The sequence below is a fragment of the Elgaria multicarinata genome, chromosome 3 (assembly GCF_023053635.1).
Source record: "Elgaria multicarinata webbii isolate HBS135686 ecotype San Diego chromosome 3, rElgMul1.1.pri, whole genome shotgun sequence".
NCBI lineage: Eukaryota > Metazoa > Chordata > Lepidosauria > Squamata > Anguidae > Elgaria > Elgaria multicarinata.
This window is the reverse complement of record NC_086173.1, coordinates 142,602,328-142,626,378: the sequence shown is the minus strand read 5'-3', so window position 1 is coordinate 142,626,378 and position 24,051 is coordinate 142,602,328. Positions and strand designations below refer to the sequence as shown.

At 42.5% G+C, this 24,051-nt stretch overlaps 1 protein-coding gene across 1 annotated transcript; it reads left to right on the top strand.

Annotated features, from left to right (window-relative positions):
• The first annotated feature begins 554 nt into the window (after positions 1-554).
• Positions 555-22,377, top strand: SLC25A20 (solute carrier family 25 member 20). Its single transcript, XM_063122082.1, has 9 exons — positions 555-739; positions 4,830-4,922; positions 7,688-7,815; positions 11,098-11,188; positions 14,083-14,200; positions 14,493-14,565; positions 16,672-16,781; positions 18,866-18,990; positions 20,735-22,377. Exons 1-9 carry the CDS (start codon positions 623-625, stop codon positions 20,795-20,797), a joined length of 918 nt encoding a protein of 305 aa, XP_062978152.1. The 5' UTR covers positions 555-622; the 3' UTR covers positions 20,798-22,377.
• Positions 22,378-24,051: the final 1,674 nt, after the last annotated feature.

Genomic DNA, 24,051 nt, shown 5'->3' with positions numbered 1-24,051 from the left:
TAAACTATCTCCATATTTAAAGTTGTGGGGAATGGGACTGAAACTGACTTATTATGTCACCCCTGCAATGTAATTTAACGTTGATATTCCAATTTTACGGTGTGTCTTTCTGCTAGGTGGTGGTGGTGGAAAGACTTTTGGAGCTGAGGCAGAGTTGGCTTATGACAATCCTATGCCAGCCACTTGCGTGCAAAATTGTGTACTTTTACCACAGTAACGCTGCAATCTTGAAGCCACGCACTAACGACCATTGAACTCAGTGGGTTTAACTTCCGAGTAAACATGTTTCTGCTTCCGCCGCAAGCCTATATGCATGCTTACTTAAAAATAAGTTCTGCTAAACTCTGTGACACTGAAACATGCACAGGGCTGAACTTTTAAAAAAGGCGTCAGCAACCCGTTGGCAAAGGGTGTTGCTGCTCTAACTTTTGCTATCTCTACGCTCAGTCCGTGCGGCTGGAACAGTTGTGGCCTCTCTAGGCATCTCGGAGGGCTCTCTCGCTCTCTGTACTCCGGGTCTGGACTGGTTGGGGAGGGAAAAGGAGGGTAAAGGTCGCTCGGAGCGGCTCTGCAGGAGGCAGGCGGGCAGGACCAGGCGGCCGGTCTCGCCTCGGGAGCAGTCATGGCGGAGCAGCCAAAGCCCACTCAGGCGCCCATCAGCCCCCTGAAGAACTTCTTCGCGGGGGGCTTCGGGGGCGTCTGTTTGGTCTTCGTGGGACACCCGCTGGACACCATCAAGGTGAGGGGGGGGACTGGGGACTACAAGCCCCGATGTGCATCGCGCGTGTCTAGCTGGGGAGGGGAGACGTAGGAAGAGAGAAGGTCAGTGGACTATCACCCCCAGCATGCACCGCGCGGAGAATGAATGGCTTTTCTCGAGGGGCTCTAAAGGCGCCCGTCGAGCATAGTATGGAGAAAGACTTGGAACTAGCTTAAATGCGCCAAGAGAATGAATGGGGATATAGAAACCTCAGGCTCTTGCATCTCTGTCATAGTGCAGTTCCAAAGAGGGACAATTAACCTCGTACTCTCCAGGTGTTTTGGACTACAACTCCCATTACCCCAGCTAGCATAGTCCAAAAAATCTGGAGGGCACCAGGTTGGAGAAGGCTGCCATTGGCAAATGTCATCAGTATAATGCTGTTGCTTCCAGGTTTGCTTTTAATTTAGGCTGGTAATTCACACTTACCAGGGAGTGACTCTCAATGAGTACTTTGACCTGGTTCACAAGTCTCATGTATGCTGCCTGAACACTCCAGAGGAACCCTGGCATTTTGTGACATGTGAACCTTCCTAGTGGGATTACTTTTGAATGAACATGTGTAGGATTGAACTGTTAAAAGTGTTAGAATAGTAGTGGGATGTCACCAGTGTTGCAAATCATACCAGGAAATGTGAGTGCGGCTGTACTCCTTAAAGTGAAGGGACGTGTGAAGGAGTGCATGCACTCCCCTGGAATGCAGGCATAATTGCACACATGTACAGCTGGTCATCCAGGTGTACCTCTGTAAACAACTTTGCTTGGTTTGCATACTGCTTAGGGCAGGTTGCAACAATGTGAAAACTTGAGCAATAAAAATTAATTACCGTATTTCTTCGATTGTAAGGCGCCATCGATTGTAAGACTCACACTAATTTCAATACTACCAACAGAAAAAAGCTTTGCTTCTAAGAATAATAATTGCACCCGCGATTCTAAGATGCACCCTGTTTTTAGAGATGTTTATATGGGGGAAAAAGTGCGTCTTAGAATCGAAGAAATACAGTAAAATTGGTACTGATAAGAACTACCCCATATTCACAGATCAAATTCTTGGCTGCCTTGTTTAAGAATCACCACTGTGAACTATCAACAACAACAAAGTAAAAGTGCATTGCTTGAGCTTCAGTTTTAGTAAATCCCTGCAAGAGTGCATCACAGAATTTCAGGGTAGCCACAGAGAGTGCCTGTCTTTGGACCTTCATCATATGGCATTGAGGCATAAGATGAAACATTTAGGCAGAAACTCTTGGTTATTATGATGCGGTGTTGAGGACAGAAAGCTGCCTCCACGGAGTTTATGGGTTAAGTCCTTATTTATAAAGAGCATCCTGATGAAAAAAGGGATCACAATTAGTGTGTTTTGTGGGATTTATTTGTTACTTTTGGCAGTTTGTTTTTGTAAATTTTCTAATTTCTTTTTCTTTGGACCCAAGGCCTCCTGGCACAAGGTTATATTGGGCTGGTTCACACAACACAACAGCTTACAGTTGGTTATTTAACCCACAGTGAGGCTGCGGTGCCTGCTGCTGACATTTTGCTGCTGACATTTTGCGTATCCAACCCCTGCGTGTGTGTGGGGGGGGCATTGTGTCTTCCAGACTCTGTGTGCTTCACATAACCTTAGAACAGACCATGGGTTATGCGAGGATTGTTTAACCCTCGCATAATCCATGCTTGCTGGTTCACACAACATGACAACTTCTGAGTGGGGGTTGGATATGCAAAATGACATCTAAGGGTACTGCAGCTCATCATCCATTAAATAACCCAGAGTGAGATGTACCATGTCATGTGAACTAGGTCATGTTCCCCTTCCATGTCAACACTTTTAGGGACCTTTTGTGGCTTTTTGGAGCACCACAGCAACATCACTGTTAAGAGCAATACCCTCCCAGCCATTCTGCATGGCTCAACAGAGCATTGTGTTGAAAGTCTCTAACTATGTAGCTTGGGTGCATAGGGCATCTGGTGAAATTGGTTTGCAACACAGGAACTTTGTCCTTGCTTTTCTACATTGCTTTCCAAACTGAAGGAGAACGGGATAAACCTGTTGTCTGAAATATGGTGATCTGTGACCAAGGAGAAGAATTAGTTCGAGTAAAGCAAGACTAAACTCAGCAAAAAAATTGCTGCCAATCTTTTGGCAGGTGTGTGAATTCTGCAGTCGTATTTTGTTATTTGGTGCAGAGTTCAGAACTTCAACTCTCCTTCTTCCTTTAAAAGCAAGATCTTAGCTCTTATGGCTGTGAATATATGAGGTGCACTGGGCGATGACTAATCAACTTCTCTCAGCCCAACCCACATCATACTGTTCTTTTGAAGATAAAATGGGATGAACCATGCATGTAGCCTTGAGCTCCCTGGAGGAAAGATAGTGTAAAGATACAAGAAATGGATGATATTAATGATTAGGATTTTTAGGGTGTGCCTCCCTTAGCTTCTTCTCTTTCTCCATGACCAACAGAAACTGAACAACCAGTGCAAACTTAGCCTATATATGCAAATTTGTTTTTAACTTGCCGAGTCAGCTTTTCTTAGCCCCAAATTTAAGCTGATTTAACAGATTTTTAAAATTTGTTTTTATTTGCAGAATTACGCTGCCTTGTCTTCTACCATTGGTGACCAGTTTGTAATGTCTTAATCCCACCTCAGAGATTTGTGATTTGCGTGAAAACGTTTTAATCCTGTTCTCAAACGTGGATTACATCTTTTGTCTTACTTTGATGAGCTAGAAGTTCTTGCTTCCTGGAAGATAAAGGACAATGATCTTTACCCTTATATGATCCTGCCTGTTAATCATTAGGCTGGGAGATGATGGCATTCTATTCTTGAAGGGCAGATAAAAGCATTTTGGAGGACTTGTCTTTTGGATGTTAGCTTGATCACATATGTAAAAATGAATTGTTGTTTAGAAGAATGGACACAAGAACTCTTATAAACTGAGTAGTTATGTTTTTGCCCTAACCAAGGCAAAATCAATACTATCGGTAGTATTGAAGAATATTGATCAACTGAGAGGTCAATTGTAATAGGTGAAGTTGCCAGTCATTACCTCACCAGATGAATTTTGGAGGTGCCTGGTGGTGTGGGACTGATCAGTGTGAGGGTAAAAACTCGTCTCTAGTTTTCTCAAGTAGACTTTCTCTGTTGTGTTCACATTAACTGACCAGTCAAATATTGTCAAAATGGTCACATATTTTAATGAAACACTTTCTAAGAGGGGTTACAAAGAACAGAGAGAATTATGCTAATTCCTAAAACAGAGAAGGCAATCTTGCATGGATGTTGAAAGCCCTTGAGATAACCATCTTTGGGTCCTCCACACCAACCCTGGACCATGTCCATCAACTCTGGCAAGGAGACTGTTGGGTTACAGGATGGCTGGAGAACTAATGGCATTCCTAAGCCGTCGTGATATCCAACACCAGGTATAAACTCTCAAAGGCAGCATCCAACTTGACAGAAAGTCTGATAAGAGAAATGGTAGGCTGATAGAAATCCCTTCCTGGCCATCGAGCATGTGTTGGTGCTGAACTGAGCATAGCTGAGAGAGATCAACTCTTCCCAGCTCATTGTAATATAGGGCAGGTTGGCCCCCTCATCTAAAATTAAATCTACTCGGACCCTTAATCTTCCAGCTGTTGCCAGGTCTGAGTTTTGAGAGACACTGCCCACAGAGCCCTCCCTAGTCTTGACGGAGGGGGTTGTTTGCTTGTTTTGTTTTTTGTTATCTCTCTGCAGGTCTTATCAGTAAACTGAATGTCTATCAGTAACAATTGTCTTTAGACCAGGGATGGGCAGATAGTATATCTCCAGATGTATTGGAATTTGACCCCAGAAGCTCCTTCCAGGATGGCCAATGGTCAAGAATGGTGGGAGTTGAAGTCCAAAGTATTTGGATATCTACCTTCTGACCACTCCTGCTCTATCCTTCCCTCCCTTACCCCTTAACATAGTAATCTGTTTCCCCAGATAAGAAGTGGAATCTGAGAGGAAAATGTGTGTGTGTATGGGTATGGGTGGCGTGAGTTAGTCAGATCTGTTTTTTTCTCAATTTGTTTTGCAGGTTAGGCTACAGACTCAACCAAAACCATTGCCAGGACAATCTCTACTCTATTCTGGGACCTTTGACTGCTTCAGGAAGACTCTTGTGAAAGAGGTATTGTGTCAGCTCAGTATAATACCTGGCAGAGATGTCACTTTCTCATGTATCATATTGGAATGATATTGCGTGGGAATGATATCTCCTTTGAGACTGAGATGTTCTTGGGTTATCATTCTGAATGGTTGAAGCTCAAGTATTTAAAAATGAAAACCTTTTTGAGAAGAGATCTAACTCGCTATAAAAGTAAAGGTAATTGTCCAGTTCTTAGGCACATGTCATTGTGAAGATGAGACATCTTACATTTTGGGGGGTGTTGACACCGTGATAAATCACGGTTTATCGAGAAATGCACAAGCCATAGAGATTGTTGCATTCAAGCACTCACCTGGTCGCCTCTCATCCTCCTGGATGTTTGGGAAGGAGACTCTTCTGCTTTTGGTAAACCGTGGCTTCCTATTTTGTCTGAACCAGGGATTATGGTTTACACTAACTACGATTAATTAAACAAGCCAGCTTCATAATCCATGGTTTGAAGTTGTCATGTTTTAAAACTGGTTATAGTTACTGTTAAATCACAATCCCTGGTTCAGATGAGACAGGAAGCTCTCGTTTACTAGAAGCAAAACTAAAAAGTTTCTGGAGGCATCCTGGACAAGTACATGAAATACATGAACCTGAGGCCTGCTCCGGCTTGTTTACATCATGATAAACCATGGTCTGTTGTTGATCTCTACACATATAATGTGAATACATGTATTCTGGTAGAGGTTTCTGGACGATATACAGTAACCTTTGCCCATTGAAGAGAATTGCTTCACCAGGAAAAACATGTGCTGGAATACCCATAGAGGACTGCTGCATTAATCACGGTTCTGTTGGAGTGGCTCTGTCTTTGGGGAAGGGCTGGATTTGGGCCCTAAGGGTGAGGATTTACAGACCTGCCTTAAAGAAACAGCAGGCATGTACCTCTTTTTTTTTTTTTTTTACATTTTTATACCGCCCAATAGCCGAACCTCTATGTTCTTGGATGTCATTTAATCCCAGCTTTTAAACAAAATTAAATAGGGTTGATTTTCAGCAAGAAATACAGTTAACTTCACTGTGAAATCATTGCAAGGTTGGTTCTAAGTCCTTATTTCCTCAGAATGCTGCTGATTGTTTTAATTATGTATGTAAGCAAGTCATTAAATCCAGAACTTAAATGTCTTTCGAATCAAGGGTCGGTCATTGCGAGGCTGTGCGTAGTTTAACATTTTGCTGTGAAGCAAATGGTTACGGTACAGAACAGAGTCTCATTAATTGGTTCCTGGAGTTTGGCTAAAGTATCTATTTCCATTAAGCAAGGTCATGTGTGTATGTGGAATATGCTGTAGAGTATAGCCTGTTAATTACATGGTGCGTAGGTGTGTTTTAAAAAAAAGAATTGGCAGACAGATCAAATGATGATTGGAACTTAGGAAGCTGCCTTAAACTGAGTCAGACCCTTGGTCCATCTAGCCCAGTATTGTTGACACTGACTGGCAGTGGCTCTTCAGGGGTTCAGGCAGGATTCCTTCCTAGCCCTATCTGGAGATTACAGGGATTGAACCTGGGACCTTTTGCATTCCAAACAAGGGCTCTACTGATGTACTATGGCCCCATGCTGCTTGGGAGTACTCATACTTGACCATTCATGGATGGTCTGTGCTCAGAATCAGAACACCTATTATCTACAAGTTGCACATTCAGTCAGGGACAGGACCTGATCCTCTTTATAGTAAGTCTTAAGTTCACATGGACTAGCAGGAGGATCAGCATGTGAGGAAGACATGTGCTGTGCCACTTTACATCCTGAGCCTGTGGATCAATGGATCATTGCAGCCAGAGCATCATTGCATGGGGCCATTAACATTGTTATTAACCTTTTGGCTTCAATGTAATAATGCAAGATATAACTGTGTAGGTGGTTTAACAGTGTTTTAACCGTGTTTCAATCAGTGTCATCCTTCTAAATCCTATTGAAATTGACTGCAATAGTTTCTTGTAAGATGTCCACATTAGAGATGTAACAGCATCAAGAGAACATTACATTACTTGGATCTATGACATAGCTTCTATGTGAAATAGTACGTTTTTCTACTTTTTTGTTGGCTACTAGGTCATAACCCTATTTCCAATTAAATGAAATGGAACTTTTACCAGCACTATTATGGAGCAGGATAAGGTCATTATTATATACAGTAATGCCCAAACAGTACTTAAAGGTTTATTATAAATATTGTTAAAATATTATTTGTATTAATGAGTTTTTAATTGTGCTTTTAATTCATGGGGTTTTGATCTATTTATGTTTTAATTATAATTTTGTGTTTCATCTTTATTTTATCATTGTTAGCTGCTTTGAGCAGTGTTTTTAGCGGTCATAAACTTAAATAAATAAATAAAGCACAGCAGAGCAATCAAGAGGCACCTTCTGGAGGTTGCCAGTGTTGCCTAGAAAGGTAGTCTGTACACAAGACTACAGTCCAGCCTTCCCCAGGTGCGTTGGACTGCAACTCCCAGGGTTCCCAGCCATCGGCTGCCATGCTGGCTGGGAATTCTGGGAGTTGCAATCCAACATGTCTGGAGGGGACCAGGTTGGGGAAAGCTGCCATAGCCGTCTTGAGCCTTTCTTTCTCTGACTGAAGGTATGGTCACCTCTCTCCTTCCCAAAACAATCTTGACAGTGGCTTGGGACTATCTTGGACAGCATCTGTTTTCATTCCTGATGGTGGAATCGTCTCCCCCTGTGAACTGCTGCAGGAAAATCCAGTAATCTGCTGACTTGCTGTGTCTTGCAGGGAGTCCGTGGCTTGTATAAAGGGATGGCAGCTCCAATTGTTGGAGTGACCCCCATGTTTGCCGTGTGCTTCTTTGGATTTGGCTTGGGCAAGAAACTCCAGCAGAGGACTCCCGATGACGTCTTGACGTGAGTGGTGGAGCTGTTCAGACCATTTCAGAATGTGCTCTCGAGGCTTTCCTGCCTGCTGTGATTTTCTTTTTTCCAATTACATATTCTGGTGCTGCAGCCAAAAGCTGTGTTATTTTCCTCCCTCGATATATATATATATATGTTAAATGAAAAAATCTGGCAAGTTTCAAAGCTCCTAGAAACGTGGGATTGATTACACTGGCTATAAACAGACATTGTGTGGGCTGTTACTGCGCAATTCTCTTCCCAGGCAAAACGTATGTCGATTTAGGAAGGAGTATGTTTTAGATGAGTATGGTGTATGTTACATAATGGGTGGTTTGTAACACTTTCTCTTAATAGTAAGCCTGAGCACGTATTCCACATTTATATGCCAAGACAGCTATTCCACAGAGCCCACACAGTGATGTACAGAACTTGTCCTTCCTGCTCTGTGCCCATCTGTCCAGCACACCCTCAGTTCTCTAAATAGCTAAGGACATCCAGATCATGGTTACCGGATAAGGCTGTTCCGTTTTGCACACACTTCCGTGACAAAAATGAGACATGCTGTGTAGGATAGGGCCACATGGATCCAATCGTATTCCTAGCTAATTGGAAGAAAGTCTGTTGAAATGAATGGGGCTTGCTTCTTTGTAAACAGAGTGATATGGGCCAGGCTGCAAATGGGAACAATGTTTATACAGGGCTGAGACGGGGACAGTTGGCGGATTTGAACATAAGAAGAGCTGTGCTGGATCAGACCGAGGGTCCATCTAGTCCAGTGTTCTGTTCACACAATGGCCAACCAGCTGTTGGCCAGGGAACCACAGGACATGGTGCAACAGCACCCTGCCACCCATGTTCCCCAGAAACTGGTGTGTACAGGTATACTGCCTCTGATACTGGAGGTTGCACTTTGCCATCAGGACTAGTAGCCATTGATAGGCTTCTCCTCCAGGAATTCATCCAACCCCCTTGCTATTTGGTCAACAAGGCTTCTACTGAGCCATATACATCTTAGCATTTCCCACCATATTTTGAAACTCTTCTGCAGAAATGGGCAACACGTGGCCTGTAGGTCAGATGCAGACCTGCTGCAAAATTAGTTGCAGTGGCAGAGCACAAAACAATCCCAAACCACCTTCAAGTTGGTTGTTTGTGACCGAGTTTCAGCAGTGGCAAAAAAGTGCCTATTTAGTCACATTAGCAAATCAATGAAAGTTAGCAGCAAACTGCCGATTTATTCCCTTCTGCTGCTGCTGCACCACCAAATTTCAGCAGCAGATTTGGCAGTACAGCAGCAGGGGGCAGGACTGTGGCTGCCAGTGGGGTCCAGGGGGGGCAAAATTGCCCCCCAAATCTCCAGGAGTTTCCCACCCCTGCTTTACTGTGATACTGGGGCAGGGGGACAGTCACTGAATGGCCTGGAGCTGAATTATTGCTGGCCAGTCTCAAAATTACCGTTCTTGGGCAAGTTGTATGGTGGCTTTGTGATGAAACCTATTAGTAAAGATATATATAACCTGGTTTTGGGGTGGAGACAGGCTTGGTTGCCCAGGGGAGTGTAACTGTTGTTCTACCTGGATCTCTTAGCTGCTTTTGATATTATTGACTATGTTCTCCTTGTGGTTCTTATCTCTCAAATGTGGTGCTTGATTGCTGAGGGTTGTATCTAATGTTAGTCCTACTTTGAGTAGACCCATTGAAATAAATGGGGCTTTAATCATGACTAACTTATCCCACTCATTTCAGTGGGTCTATTCTAAGTAGGACTAACATTGGATGCAAGCCTGAGATGTTCCACTCCATGGAATCCACCCTGTGGAGATGCTACAAGGTTTCATGTTTTCCCTGTTTCCCTTTAACTTGAAATCACTAGGAGGAGGTGTCCAGAGATGTCATCAGTATTCTGATAGCATTTCACCTTTTTTCATCAGAACTATGTTCTCAGTTATTGTGGAACTCTCTCCTTAGAAAGGTTTGGCAGGCCTGCTTAGTTTGGGCTTTTAGGAAGTTGGTTAAAAGCCTTTTTCCCAGTGAAGTGTTTGGGGAAATAGGAATTTTATTCCAGACTTGTGGTAATATATTGGAATCTGCTGCTACTATGAAATTGTAATTGTCACTCATGCTGTCTCCTTATTTTTAATTGGATTTTATTGTTGTTAATTGTTGTTAGCTGCCCGGAGGCTCTTTTTTGAAGCACCTGGTGGGATATAAATTGGAAAACAATAAAATGATGAAATTATCATTTAACCGCATTGTTAATTTTTGTTCAGAGTGTTGGTTTTCTTGGCACGGAATTGGAATTTTAAACACTGAAAATAAATAGCCCTGTTAAAATATTTATTTTTATGGCTGATGTTTTTTATTCTTTTGTTTTGGAAAAGTCTTTTAAAAAAGAGATCTTGGGGTTGTGGTGAATAGCTTGATGAAAATGTCGACCCACTGTTGTGAAAAAGGCAAATCCCATGTTGGGCACAATAAGAAAAGGAATTGAAAATAAAACGGGCAGTATTATAAAGTTCTTACACAAATTTATCATTCAACCACACTTGGAATATTGTATACAGTTCTGGTCACCACACCTGTACTATGGATTTGGAAAAAGTGCAGAAAAGGGCAACCAAAATTATCAAGGGGCTGGAGCAACTCCCCTGTGAGGAAAAGTTATAACTTATGGGACAGTTCAGCTTAGAAGAATGGTGACCAAGGGGAAACGTGATAGAAGTGAACAGAATTATGAATGGTGTGGGGAAAGTGGACAGGGAGACGTTTTTACGAGAAACTGGGGATATCCCATTAAGATGATTGGTGGGAGAGTCAGAACAGATACAAGGAAAGACACCTTCACACAGTGCATAGTTAAGTTATGGAATTTGCTACCAGAAGTCGTAGTGATGGCCACCAATTTGGATGGCTTTAAAATGGGATGAAACAAATTCATGGAGGATAAGGCTATCAGTCGCTACTAGTCCTGATAAGTATATGCTGCCTCCAATATCAGAGGCAGTATGCATCTCAGTGCCAGTTGCTGGGGAACATGGGCTGGAGGGTACTATTTCACTCCTGTCCTGCTTGTGGGTTTTCCATGGGCAGCTAGCTGGCCACTGGGTGAACAGAATGCTGGACTAGATGGACCCTAGGCCAGATCCAGCATGACTCTTCAAATATTCTTGAAGAAGTGCCCCTTAGCTGTGGTTAATTTAGTAGGGTTGACTGGCAAATCCTAGTCCATTTTTTATGTGACATTCAGGAAAAAGAATATCCCATGATTAATGTCCTATCATCCCTGTGCAGATATCCCCAGCTCTTTGCAGCAGGCATGTTATCTGGGGTGTTCACCACTGCAATCATGGCTCCAGGAGAGAGGATCAAGTGCCTTCTACAGGTAAGAGAAGCTGAAGGCATCCATCCATCCTCCTTACCAGGAAGCTTATTTGATCATTGTTACCTTTGTATTTCCTTGTTCTGCAAATTCAGTCTGTGTCTATGTGTCCTCCTTCACCCAGCAGTCAGCATAACACTGCAGTATCAAGTTTTCTAAATGTTTAAGTTGTCTCCTGGTCCCACTTGGATAGATGTATATGTGTTTGTGGGTAAGAGTATATGTGTGTCATGCTTAGAAGAAAAGGATGCTCAGATTGTCGGGGAACTATGCCTCCACCTCCTGCTAATCATCAGCAACCCATTTTCACTAGCAATGCTTTCTTTTCATACCATGCTCATATGATGGCTGGATATGGTGTGCATTGGCAATTGAAGAAGCAGGAGAGGAGAGACAAGTTGGAGGCCTGATCAAGGGCTTGGGGATCCTGCTATAATTTGCAGGCTGCCTGTTGAGGAGCCAAGGAGATTATACTTTCTACTATGTTAACTCTGGATTGATTAGTTAGAATACTGTTCTCCCAAAAGGGCTGAAGGTCCTGCTGGATATATGTATGGTACCCTTATTTTATTTATTTATTTATTTATTACATTTATATCCCACCTTTTTTCCTCCAAGGAACTCAAGGTGGCATACATAATCCTCATCCTCCTCTCCATTTTATCCTCACATCAACAACCCTGTGAGGTAGGCTGGGCTGAAAGTCTGTGACTGGCCCAAAGTCACCCAATGAGCTTCCATGGTCGAGTGGGGACTAGAACCCAGATCTCCCAACTCTTAGTCTGACACTGTAGCTACTACACCACACTGGCTCCCTTGAGAACGTTGTGTGTATACTGGCATCCCAGTTGACAGTGACACATATTTCTCTTTTTGGTCCTCTAACTTTGGTTCGTGGTCTTTCTAAAGCAGTGACTTGCCTCTGTGTCAGTGGAATATAGTCAGGGGTCTTGCAGTCCTATTACAGCCCCCTTGTAGCTTACCCCATCAATCTATTTCCTTACAATGAAAGTCTGTAACTCTCAACAGACCCTTGGAAGCACAAAAGTCATGGGCCTGTAGTGCGCCTCAACTTATTTCTGGATGCTAAGAAGCACACTCTCTCTCTTGAGAACTTCCTTTCCCTTCATAACTCTGCATGGCCCAGTCCAGATAAGAACACTCTCTTCTGCTCCTCTTCTTCCTCTAAGAATGCCTTCCCCAATTGGTCATTCTGTTTGGGCCTGCCAGAGGAGATTCGTAAAATTAACTCTCTGTGTGATTTTAAGGCAGCTTTAAAGACTAGCCTTTTCCGGCAGGCCTATCCAGATCAATGTTAAATCATTAATTTTTAAGATGTATTGATTCCTGTTCTAATGTTGTTCCCCGCCTCGATCCAAAGGGAGAAGCGGGTAAGAAATAAGTAAATATTATTATTATTATTATTATTATTATTATTATTATTATTATTAGAGTTGCAATCCGAGACAGCACCAGGTTGGGGAGCGCTGCTCTAAGAACTTTTTCCCTTCATCAGAGGGGAAAAGTGGAAGCTTGCTCCAGGCACCTGGGAAGAAATAGACTCCAGAAATAATCTCTCGACCTGTCACAGGCATTGGGTCTCACCACCTCATCAAAAGACACCCCCCCCACCCAGTTGAGCCCTTATTATTTTGCTTTCACTTATCTGAATATCTTGGTTATCCTGATTCATTGCTTGATCCCCATAGCAATAGCATACCTGTTTATTTCAAAGTAGCCCTACATCTTGGGTGTCCCTCAAGGCTACGTCATTAAAGGAGGTTTTGTAGCTTGTACTAGGGCTTCTTGGAATAGATAAGGATATTGGAAGCCTGCTGATAGAAGCTAAGGAGATGGTTGGAGAGCGGTGGCAGGGAGAGCAGCTGGCCGTTTGCTGATTCCATTGCCACCTGTGGCGTCACCAGCCTCTGTGACGTCTATTATTAAACCTCTCCTTCGCTGCCACCACCCTATTCTTTATCTTCTAAAAGAATGAGGGAATAATAAACCTTTTGTGTGTGAGTGTGTGTGTATTGTCCACCTGAAGTAACGCATAAGACTGAGCAGACGTAGATGTTAAACAAAATAAGAATAAAGTTTATTCATATAAAAGAAGATTTTAAAAGACACTTTTAAGATTATTCTACTTTATCCACATACATCTACCTCCCTCAACTTCCCGGGGGATACTAACCACCTCCAAATCCTATAACCTCACTTTCTTAATACTATCCTGAAATAAGCTTCTACCAAACCTCACTTACTCTTACTCTCACTAACTCCCTAACCCTGACCCTTCTAACTCTGACTCTTCTAACTAATTGTCAAACTGTCCTCTTACTCCCCTCCCACTCTCTCTCTCCATTCAAATCAACCAACCAATCAGACGACACCATTCACACTGCTCACCATTCTAACTCCCCCTCCCACTTACTATTTCATGAAAATAAAGGAATTGGCCACAGCAAATCCAAACCTGAACCAAACACTTAAATATACCCGTACATACAATAACATAAATTATCATTTTGTCACACTACCATTTTGTTATATAATCTTCAGTGGGGTTGGACTCTCAATGGGTCTCATGTTACAGGTTGCTTCTGAGAAAAGATTTAGGTTCCTGGAGCCATCCTTCAGCAGTTTCAGTAAACCTGTATATACCAGTTGCTGGGGAACATGGATGGCAGGGTGCTGTTGCACCATGTCCTGCTTGTGAGTTCCCTGGCCCACAGCTGCTTGGCCACTTTGGGAATAGAGTGCTGGACTAGATGGACCCTTGGTCTGATCCAGCTTGGCTCTTCTTATGTTCTTAGTTTCGATTTAGGAAGAATTGGGCCATTTAAGAATTCTCATAAAACACCGTTGATAAGAAAACCATTCTTTCAATCGCTTAGATCCAGGCAGCATCAGGTGAAGTTAAGTACGGGGGCCCCATGGACTGCGCCAAACAGCTATACCGTGAGGCTGGCATTCGAGGCGTGTACAAAGGAACAGTGCTCACCCTCATGAGAGGTAATTGCTGCGAAAGTCTTCTTAAAGCATCTGTGTAAAATAATAAGGATGGGACAAAATTGCTCCTTTTGATTTTTATAATCACAGAGGATGCTGTCTTTCTGGCTTGTTTTCTCCACCCAGTCAAGGAGTTGAGGCCACCTTATTCTAATGCAGGGCCTAGTGCAGTCTTTTGAGTCATTTTCACAATTCTGCCAGTGGCAAACTCACGGAATTTGCCATCTTTCCACCGCAGAATATTGGGTTTTAACTTTGCAACTGCCCCTGGTTGTGTTTTGGTTTCTCTAAACAGATGTTCCAGCGAGTGGGATGTACTTCATGACCTATGAATGGCTGAAAAATATTTTGACACCTCAAGGGCAGAGGTAAGTAGAATGCATGAATTTCCCACGAATGCATCTTAAGAAATTCTTCCTACTGCAGAGTGAAAACTTCATAGCAATAAATAGTGTGCGAGTGCCTAAAAGTAATATTAGCAGCAGCAGCATGCGAACAAAACAATATTGTGTATATAATGCAGCCTTCCCCAACCTGCTTTCCCCCAGATTTGTTGGGCTGCAACTCCTGTCATTCCTAGACATAATGAGAACGATAGGCATTGTGGTCTAACACATCTGGAACAGGGATGTGTAAGTCAGCAAAACTCGACCTTGCCAGAGTTCTCTGAATTACATCTTGGAGTTTGTTTCGACTTGAGTCTGTATCAGATTTCCAAGCTTGGTTTTTTACTTTTTGCATGAAAATCCATGCATATTTTCATGCATTTTTTCCAAATGTACGCATCAATTGTACACATCTTTGAAATGTACACATTCTTCTCCCATAGATTAAAGTGTATTCGTGCATATTTTTCAAAAGTATGTACTTTTTCACATTGCAAATTCGGAAATGTACAGACTTCGACCACAGATTGTGTCTGAGTCCAGAAGGTACGAACTGGGTAAATCTTGATCAAAAACGAACTGAAGCAAATTTCTCATACATCTCTAATCTGAGACACACCAGGTTGGGGGAGGCTGATATACTGCCTTTCAAATGATCAAAGAACTTCATACATTCTGTCACAGTAATCTTTGTAATAACCCTGTCAAGCAGCCTAAGTGGATCCATCAACATATGCACCATGGGACATAGATTGTGGCACATATGTGGATCCACAAATAGTAAATATGGTAGGTGTGTGTGTGTGTGTGTGTTTTCTAGCCCCAAATTTTAGCAAGAAATCTTTTCCCTTTTCAAGACGTACAGCTGGTAGTCTGTCAGCATGGGTTCCTGTTGTACCTTTAATCAATTTCCATATTTGTCCCCATTGACACTGCATGTCAGCTGTACTTCTTAATTAAGGTTAGTTTGCCACTGGCCCCAGCACTGGCTTTTCTATCGGGATCACTGCAAAAAAGCACTGACTGTTTTGTTAAGATAACACAACCCACTGTGAAATAAAACTGACCAACAGTTGTAAAGGAGATATACAAAGCCTTTGTTTTGGTTTTTCCTTGATGGAAAGAATGGGTGTGACTATGATGTGCCAGATCCTTTTTCTCCCAAGCATTGTGTAGCATCCATGTGCCTGATGCATTTGTAACAGATCAGCAGGGATTGTACCCTTCACTGCTTGTTACCTATATAAGGAGAAAGCTGCTGTCACATCATGTAACTTCTGCTCCACTTATGTCATCTATATTATGTGTGAACAGTACGCTTTGGAAGCTGAATTCTGGGAAGCAACTTGGCTTTTGTAAAAGGCCATTTTCAGGTTATGGTCACAAAAGAAAAGTCTGACGATGTGCAGTGCAGGGCCTGCTTGAAGGCTCAAACGCCAGTGGAGCTTTGGACAGAGCTTCTAGTAATCTAAAGAGTTTCTGGCGCCTCCACAGTTCCCCTGTGTCGTCTCCTCTCATCCCTTCCTCCTAACTCTTTTTCTTGCTCACTCCATCTCCTATCTTCTTGCAAAAAGAAAGAAAGAAAATCCATATGAAAAGGAAATCCAACATTGTCATAAACATAAACATTGTGAATCTGTGACATTTTTCATGACAACACAGACTATAGGATGTGGATTTCCTCGGTACAGAGTACTGGGGTTGGGAGGTACAAGTTTTAATGCCTTTTTATTGCTTTTCTGGTCCCAAGAATTTTGATCTTCATAAATGGTATTGAAAGCCACAGAGTTTCTTGTAGCACTTGAAATGCTAACACCCTTATTATGGTATGAATGGGCCAGGGTCCACTTCATCAGGCGTGCAAAGTGTTAACCTCAGAATGCATGTAGAGAAAGAAAAAAAATGTGAACAGCTGGGTCAAATGGCAATCAAATGCAGCAAGTTGTCTGTGACGATTCGATTAAAACTTAAAATGTATGCCAAAGAGCCACAGTGACACGGTTCACAACAGCAGCAATTGACAACAGATGCAACTGGATAATTTTTCACTCTCTCTTCTTACTTTTTCTCTTCCAATGTTTCCTGCAGTGTCAGTGACCTCAGTGTTCCCAGTATCCTCTTCGCCGGTGGCATGGCAGGGATTTTTAACTGGGCTGTTGGTATCCCTCCGGACGTGTTGAAATCCCGCTTCCAGACAGGTGAGTCAGCTGATAGACCAGGCTGGAGTTGTCCTAAAGGGGTGGGATCTTGGGAGAAGGTTCTTCTATTCTCCTACACGACCCAGATAGGTCTCCTTCCACGTACATAATCTTTTCCGATCAGACTTGTTCTCAGTGGGTGGTTATCTGAAAATGAGGCAGGAGAACTGGTTTGAAACAAGGATGGCTTAGTAACGGCAGGCTGCTTGTGTGACTCATTGCTAATTTACCTTAATGTAAGTAGAGAAAACTTGGAGGTGTGGCTAACACTATCCATGGTGGGTCGTTCCACCCCATTGCACTGTAGTCCCATCATATTCTCAGGAGAACTCAGAAGTCGAGGATTAGCTTTTTTTCCAAGCTCCATTTGCTCCCAGTCTTCCTTGAAGCTCCTTTGAGCATCATTCCTGGGAAACAGCCCATGGCTGTCTCTGGTTTAATCTACCGCTTGATGAGACATTTGCATCTTTCTTTGCTGCGGGTCGGCTGTTCTTTCCCATTGTGGCCATTGGGCTGCTAGTGCAGAACAAATTCTCATTCTCTTTCTCCTCCTAATTGCTAGTTTTATGGTAGTGACTCTGGCCACCATGGGAACTGGAGTCAAAGTGGGATATAATCTCATTTTTCAGCCTTCTTACACAAGGTCTTCTGTGAAGCATTTTTTTAGGGCAAACGTAGAGCTGATTCTCATAGCCGAGTTAACGCTTGTAAATAGCCACTTCTCTGGTCAGCGGCAGTGAATATAATTGCTTTCAGGCAAAGAGTTGGGCAGCTTTTTAAACTGGAAGGGTGGTTGATTCTTTTAGTCAGTATAGTCCTAATGACTCTCATATACATGTTCAACTGGACTAGCAAATAATAATAATAATAATAATAATAATAATAATAATAATAATATTTCTTACCCGCCTCTCCATCTTGATTGAGGCAGGGAACAACAGTACGTATAAGATACATAAAATACTGATTAAAAACATAGTATACATGGTTAAATCTTCCTAAAAAAACATCCTAAAAGCATACTAAAAGCATCCTAAAAAGTAAAAAAGAATGTATGGGCTAGAACATTTTTGGACTCATTTGTGAAGCTGGTTCAGCATCAGCATCACAGCCATGCCTTACCATCTTGTCAAGCCTTTACCATCCCTCTTGCCTACCTGCACTTATTCTGAGCCATCCGCTCACCCTAGGTGAGTGGGCAAGTGGCTAATTGCAAGGCTGTTGTTTCCAGGCATCTTCATCCAAGGAATGGCTCCTTTCCCTCCCTTAAGTGCCTCATCCAGTGAAAGCTTTCTGGAATGACTTTAGCCTCTCCTTTCTTACCCTCTCTGTCACCTTTCTATTTTTTGTCAGTTCTTATTCACTTTTATACCTCTCTCACCTGTTTAATGTAAACCTGGCTTGTAAGTTACTAGACTGTAAAAAAAGAAGTTACTAGCCTACTGTGAGGCTAGTAGTCTGTGTTTATATGCTGGCTGTGGAAAAACCATCAGCCTGTTTGAAGCTCAGGCTTCCAGCATTATAGCAGATTACTATATTAAAAAGTATTCTACCAAGCTGACTAGCAGGAGATGGAGCAATCTTCTCCCCCTCTGCCTGCTCTCTGTAGTTCTGGTCATGGCAGAAGGGACTATGTTTTCTTCATGGTTAGCATCGCCTGCATGGAAATGCCCGATCACCTATGGCGACCAGGTAAGTTGTTATATCCAACTTGTGTAATGCTGATGGGCAAGGACTGTCCCTTGTTTCAAGGTCTATACAGTGATTCTCACGATGCTGGCACTGCAAGAAATGTGAAATGTTATTGCCTACAGTAATAGTCCTTAGAGTGCTGTGGTGAGTTGTTGGCATTATTTTCATTTTATTTCCATTTGTAAACTGCTTTATGATCTATTATGAAGAGCGGCATGTAAATTCAATAAATAGGAAGGAGGGGGAGGGATTGCGGGGGGGGGCGGGGGGAGATGGACAGTGGAGAGTTGTGGCAGGCATCCAAGGCAGTCTTCCTTGCCTAGTGCCTTTAGTGGCTGAGGCTCATGAAGATGACTAAGCCACAACCAACCCATTTTTGCCTGTTTCAACAGCTCCTCCAGGAAAGTATCCCAATGGCTTCAGAGATGTTTTGCGAGAACTTGTTCGAGAGGAGGGAGTGATGTCCCTATACAAGGGATTCACTGCTGTGATGATCAGGGCCTTTCCCGCCAATGCAGTAAGTGGTTTTTAGTTGGGCTCTGTGAACTAAAATATTGCATAGGTGGAGCTTTGCAACTCTATGCCTTCTCAAAAGGGCAGCTCCCTTCAGCTTCCTGCGACAACCATCACCATCTGTCACCAACCTTAACTATACTATCCAGACAAGAGTGTACCACAAGAATCGCAGATGTATTTATTTAGGCATAGTTATAGCCATTTTTCAGCTTCTAACAAGCAGGTAATAGTCACTAAAACACACCATTATAATTCATGGAAGCCATATGCTACAGAGAAAGGGATATTAGAGTTTGTCCCAGCCTTGAAGACACTGTTAGATTTTGGTCAACCCAGTGTAAACTTTGAGACCGGTTAGGTGATGGGAAAGGTATGTTTAATTCCAAAGTAGCTGTTTTAGCAAACGCTGCCAATAGACATTGGCAACATACTTTGGTAATGCAAGCAAGCTGAGCCATATGATTCAGAGGTTTGGTTACTAGCCAGTCTTCCAAGCCCCCTAATGTGGTTGTCAGACCATAAGCAAGAGCAAATGCCATCCCTTTCCAAATGTCCCTTTGTGGCACTCTTAGATGCTCCAGAGGACAGAAGGAAGTCAACTGTTTCCATCTTGTTAACTACAGTTGTTGTTCTTAGTCTTGAAGACAATGTCTGTGACAGGACTTAGGTGGCTCCTTTTAATTCCAATACTTAAATTAATTGAACCCGAACTTGACTTTATATGTGTGTACACTAATAAGGAAGTATGTCATGTTAACTTGAGGTATAATATCTCAAAAGTGTTTTTCCCCCAATAGTCAAAAGTATTTGAACTGAAGTATGTGATTAGGGGGGAAAGAGCAGTCTATGTAGTTTAAATATTACATTCAAACAAATTCAAAACTTTACTTGGGAAGTATTTCATTGGAATACTTGTAAATATTTTAAGGAATGACATTTCAATAACATACACATCTTTACGTTGATTAATTTTTAAGAAAAAATGCTCAGCAAAACCTGTTATATTAACCTTAGTATGTCCAAAGAGCAGTGCATTTTTATTAAGTGGGTTGGAACTAGAGAGTCCATTTTGTAAATGGAAAGGTTCCTTCCATTTGTGGAAGGGATTGACATCCAGCAGAGGCTTCTGCTAGAGTGAGAGGAAAGGTTATTTTCACTAATTCCCCTTGCAGCCTCCAGCACTACCTCCCACACTGTCCCAGAGGATCCCCAAACCATCCACGGAAGCATTTGCGTAGCTGCAGGGAGAAATTGGCAAAGATTGCTTCCCTCCTTCTTCCTCCACAGGAAGCATCCCATGAGCAGGAAGTCTGGATCCAAGCCACGCTATCTGCGTGCATGCTTCCAAGGGATACCTTGAAAAGTTAATCACAATTTTGAAAGTGCCCCTATTGAGAAGTAGGAAATAAAGCCAGACTGCTCACTTGAGGGAATGGTATTAAAGGCAAAACTGAAGTACTTTGGCCACATAATGAGAAGACAGGATACCCTGGAGAAGAGGCTGATGCTAGGGAAAGTGGAAGGCAAAAGGAAGAGGGGCCGACCAAGGGCAAGATGGATGGATGATATTCTGGAGCTGACAGACTTGACCTTGGGGGAGCTGGGGGTGGTGACAGCCGACAGAAAGCTCTGGCGTGGGCTGGTCCATGAAGTCACGAAGAGTCGGAAGCGACTGAACGAATAAACAACAAAAAAAAATCTGAAAGGGGTTCCACCACATCTCTCTTTTCTGTGTTTTCTTCTAGGCCTGTTTCCTTGGCTTTGAAGTTGCCATGAAGTGCCTTAACTGGCTTGTACCAAGTCTGTGAGGACCAATACAAAGTGTTACTAAGAGAAACCCAGGACAAGAAGAAGACTGCAACTGCATCAGTGGAGTAAAACAGAATTATGAATTGAACTAAGCTATAGAAATGACTTTCTAATAACCATTTTTTCTTGCCTTACTTGCTCCCTCCGGGGTGGGACCGTGTTGCCATTTGGAATCTTGAGCTGCATCTCTTCCCGTCAAGAGTTCAAGAAGAGTTCAAAACTCACACCTCTGCCTTCTGAACTCAAAATTATCAAGAGTGATAATGCTGCTGCTAGAAAAACCTCCTTGCTATTAACAGACATCAAGAGTTCTTTCCCTCCTTTGTCTTATACCTCTTTTGGGAGTAAAGGAGGAACATTTTAATCCCCCCCTTTTTATTTTAGTAAAGAAGTGCATTGTTGGTGATAGTACCAAATACCTTTTGATGGGGAAATGGGGCGGGGTGGAACTAGCCACAGTGCACTGAATTCTCAGGATAGAATTTCACACTTAACTGCATGTGCTGATGTAAGAAAGTCATTTTGCTTGGACTTACAGATATTGGGCACGGCTTGCCCAGTTTCTTCTGCAAGCTCAATTGAAATGAATTGGACCTGTACAGTAGCATTTGTGCTCATGTGTGAGTCCCATTCATTTCAATGGCACTCGTGTGGAACACAGTCATGGCAGGTACTGACCATAAGAGCCCCCACTTGTGGCCTTGAGGTGTGTGACCCAACAGACAATAGCATGTAAATGCTATCTTGAACTAGTTCATGTAAACCAAGGATGGGGCCCTCCAGATGTTGTAAGACTGCAGTTCCCATCAGCACTAGCTAGCATAGCCAGTGGTGGAAGGTGATGAGAGTTACAATCCAGGAACATCTGGAGGGACACATGCTCCACACCCCTGATGTAAACTTTAGCAAATAGAAGAAAACAGAACTAAAATTAACAGGGTCTTGGAGCTTCTCAGTACAGGTGATTGATTAAGACTTCATTGATGACTTACCTTGTATTACCTTGTGATGAAAACCTCAACCAAATGAAATGCAAAGGTAACGGGGTGATTCACAAGGGTTTTATTTTTGCAGGTCCCAGCCTGTTTGGCTGACATGGGAAGTCAGCGCAGAAACACTTTAAAAAAAAGACCACCTTTCTGCAAAATACTATTCCAAGTGGTGCTTTCTGGGCAACTGGGTAACACCTTGGGCCACAACTTCACAAGTGCCATGCAACCTCATGGTTATGTTTGGGGTGCCAAATTATGAACTTTTATGCATGTGGTACCTATGCCTGTATAATGATGGTTTTAAAGGAAGGTGCTTTTTTAAAAAAAACTAAACAAAAACACACACGCCTTCCTTCTAAAGTTGAAGGAGACTGAAATAGGATAACCAACTACAAAGTGATTCAGTTTTCACTGCAGTTATGCCTCAAGAGGACTTTATTACATATAATCATATTTTTTTTAAGCTGAAGCACATGCCATGCACAGATAATAGAAGCATTACTATCAATCTGTAAAGATCTGTAAGACTTTTCAGTGGGATGAAATTATATTGTTGCTCAGGACTTAGTAAAGTTTGCTGGTTCTTATCTGGAATGTGTCTTGTTATTCTTGTTCGTTTTGCAGTAACTACACCGGCAACAGAAACGTGCCTCTTTTTTATAAAGGTCAGGTAGACGGGTTTTTACAATCCTCTTTGACATCATGAGGGCCGGGGCCTTTGTTCTAAATTGGGGAAGGGAGGGGAAGCTGAGATTCTTTGAGATATAAATCTTACAAGTGGGACCTGAAACAAAATGTGGCTGTGCACTGTGCTCCTCTTCAGGAGACTCCATTCCATTTCTTCTCCCTCCTGGCTTACCAATCCTCTTCCCTGCCCCGTGAACTATTAGTTAGCATTCTGTGGACACTGAGCAAACCCAGTCTTAATTAGGCTGTTACCCCTGCCCGTTTCTCTCTCTCTCTCTCTCTCTCTTCTGTACTTATACAAACCTTAGTCTGCTGATATCACCTCCTTGTGCATCGTCAGTGTCATTTCATCTACATAATGGCCAACGCTCCTGAGAACTGAAATTGCTATCAGTATACATAAAAACAGATTCTCTAGGGGACCCTGAAGACTGATGGCTGTCTCTCAGCATAGCATTTTGTACCTTTTGCTATCTGTGAGGGAATCTATTGTTAAAATACATATTGCGCTTTAATTCCCTTGAGATTGAGAGCCTCCTTCAGGGCAGTTCAAGCCCTGCTTTAAGTCCATTAAAGTTTGCTAGTTGGCTTGCAGTCCTTCTACTCATTTTTCTCTTTCTCTTCTATATTCAAAGCATTCTTGATGTTAAATTGGCTCCCTGGAATATCCGCTCTCTCCTCTCTGCCAGATTAAGAGAATTAAAGCCTGCACTAACCGCCTATGAAGTTGTGAAATACTAATTGCTGGCATTGACAATCTCATACATAGTTTCATGATTACAGCCTCCTCTCCTGTAAAACATTAATAAGTTACAGCATGGTGCCCAAGATTAGCACATTAGGAGGATAGTTGATGATGCATTGCTTTCCCGTGCAATATATTGCATCATTCAATGCTTAGATCATCTGGATAAGCGTTGGTCATTCAATTCAATTCCCTGCCTGTCCCAAAATTATAGGTAGGGGTGATGCTCTTTAGGGGCAAGCTCCTCAAAACATTTGCAAAACTCAGTCCCTCTTCAGGCCTGCTAGTCCTTGAACCTACTTTACTAATGCCCTGTTGCATCAGGTCAAAGGTCCATGTAGCACAGGATTCTATTAACCTGGTCTGGCTTCAGGTTTGAGATAATTCTGCTGCCGTTCTTCAAAATTTAGTAAATCTCCATTAGGTCTTTTTTTCTCTGAACTAAAAAACCTCAAATGCTCATGTGAGGGGTTTCCTTTCCCTTGATTATTTTAGTTGCCCTTGAACCTTTTCCAACTCAACGATGCCCATTTTGAAGTTGCATAACCAGTACTGTATACCGTATTCCAAATGTAGGCACACTACAGATGTATATAATGGCATTAAGATGTTTGCTGTTTTGTTTTCTTTCTCTTTCCTAATGTTGAATTTGCTTTTCCCCAGTGATGGATGGTTTAAGTGAACTTTCCATGACAATGCCAGCCCGTTCTGATCCCATTCCTGTATATATGATGTTATTGTGATACCAGTTCTCCAAAGAGCAAGAAATTCTGGACAATAATGTTTGAAATATAAAACCAGAAAAGGCAAGCAAATTAACCAACTGTGT

What these genes read in the sequence shown, in the direction of transcription:
- SLC25A20 (XM_063122082.1), top strand. Translation starts at nt 623, where the DNA reads ATGGCGGAGCAGCCAAAGCCCACTCAGGCGCCCATCAGCCCCCTGAAG. An exon ending in ACTCCCGATGACGTCTTGAC is followed by an intron (nt 7,816 to 11,097) that starts GTGAGTGGTGGA and finishes ATCCCTGTGCAG; the next exon opens with ATATCCCCAGCTCTTTGCAG. An exon ending in GGGCCTTTCCCGCCAATGCA is followed by an intron (nt 18,991 to 20,734) that starts GTAAGTGGTTTT and finishes GTTTTCTTCTAG; the next exon opens with GCCTGTTTCCTTGGCTTTGA.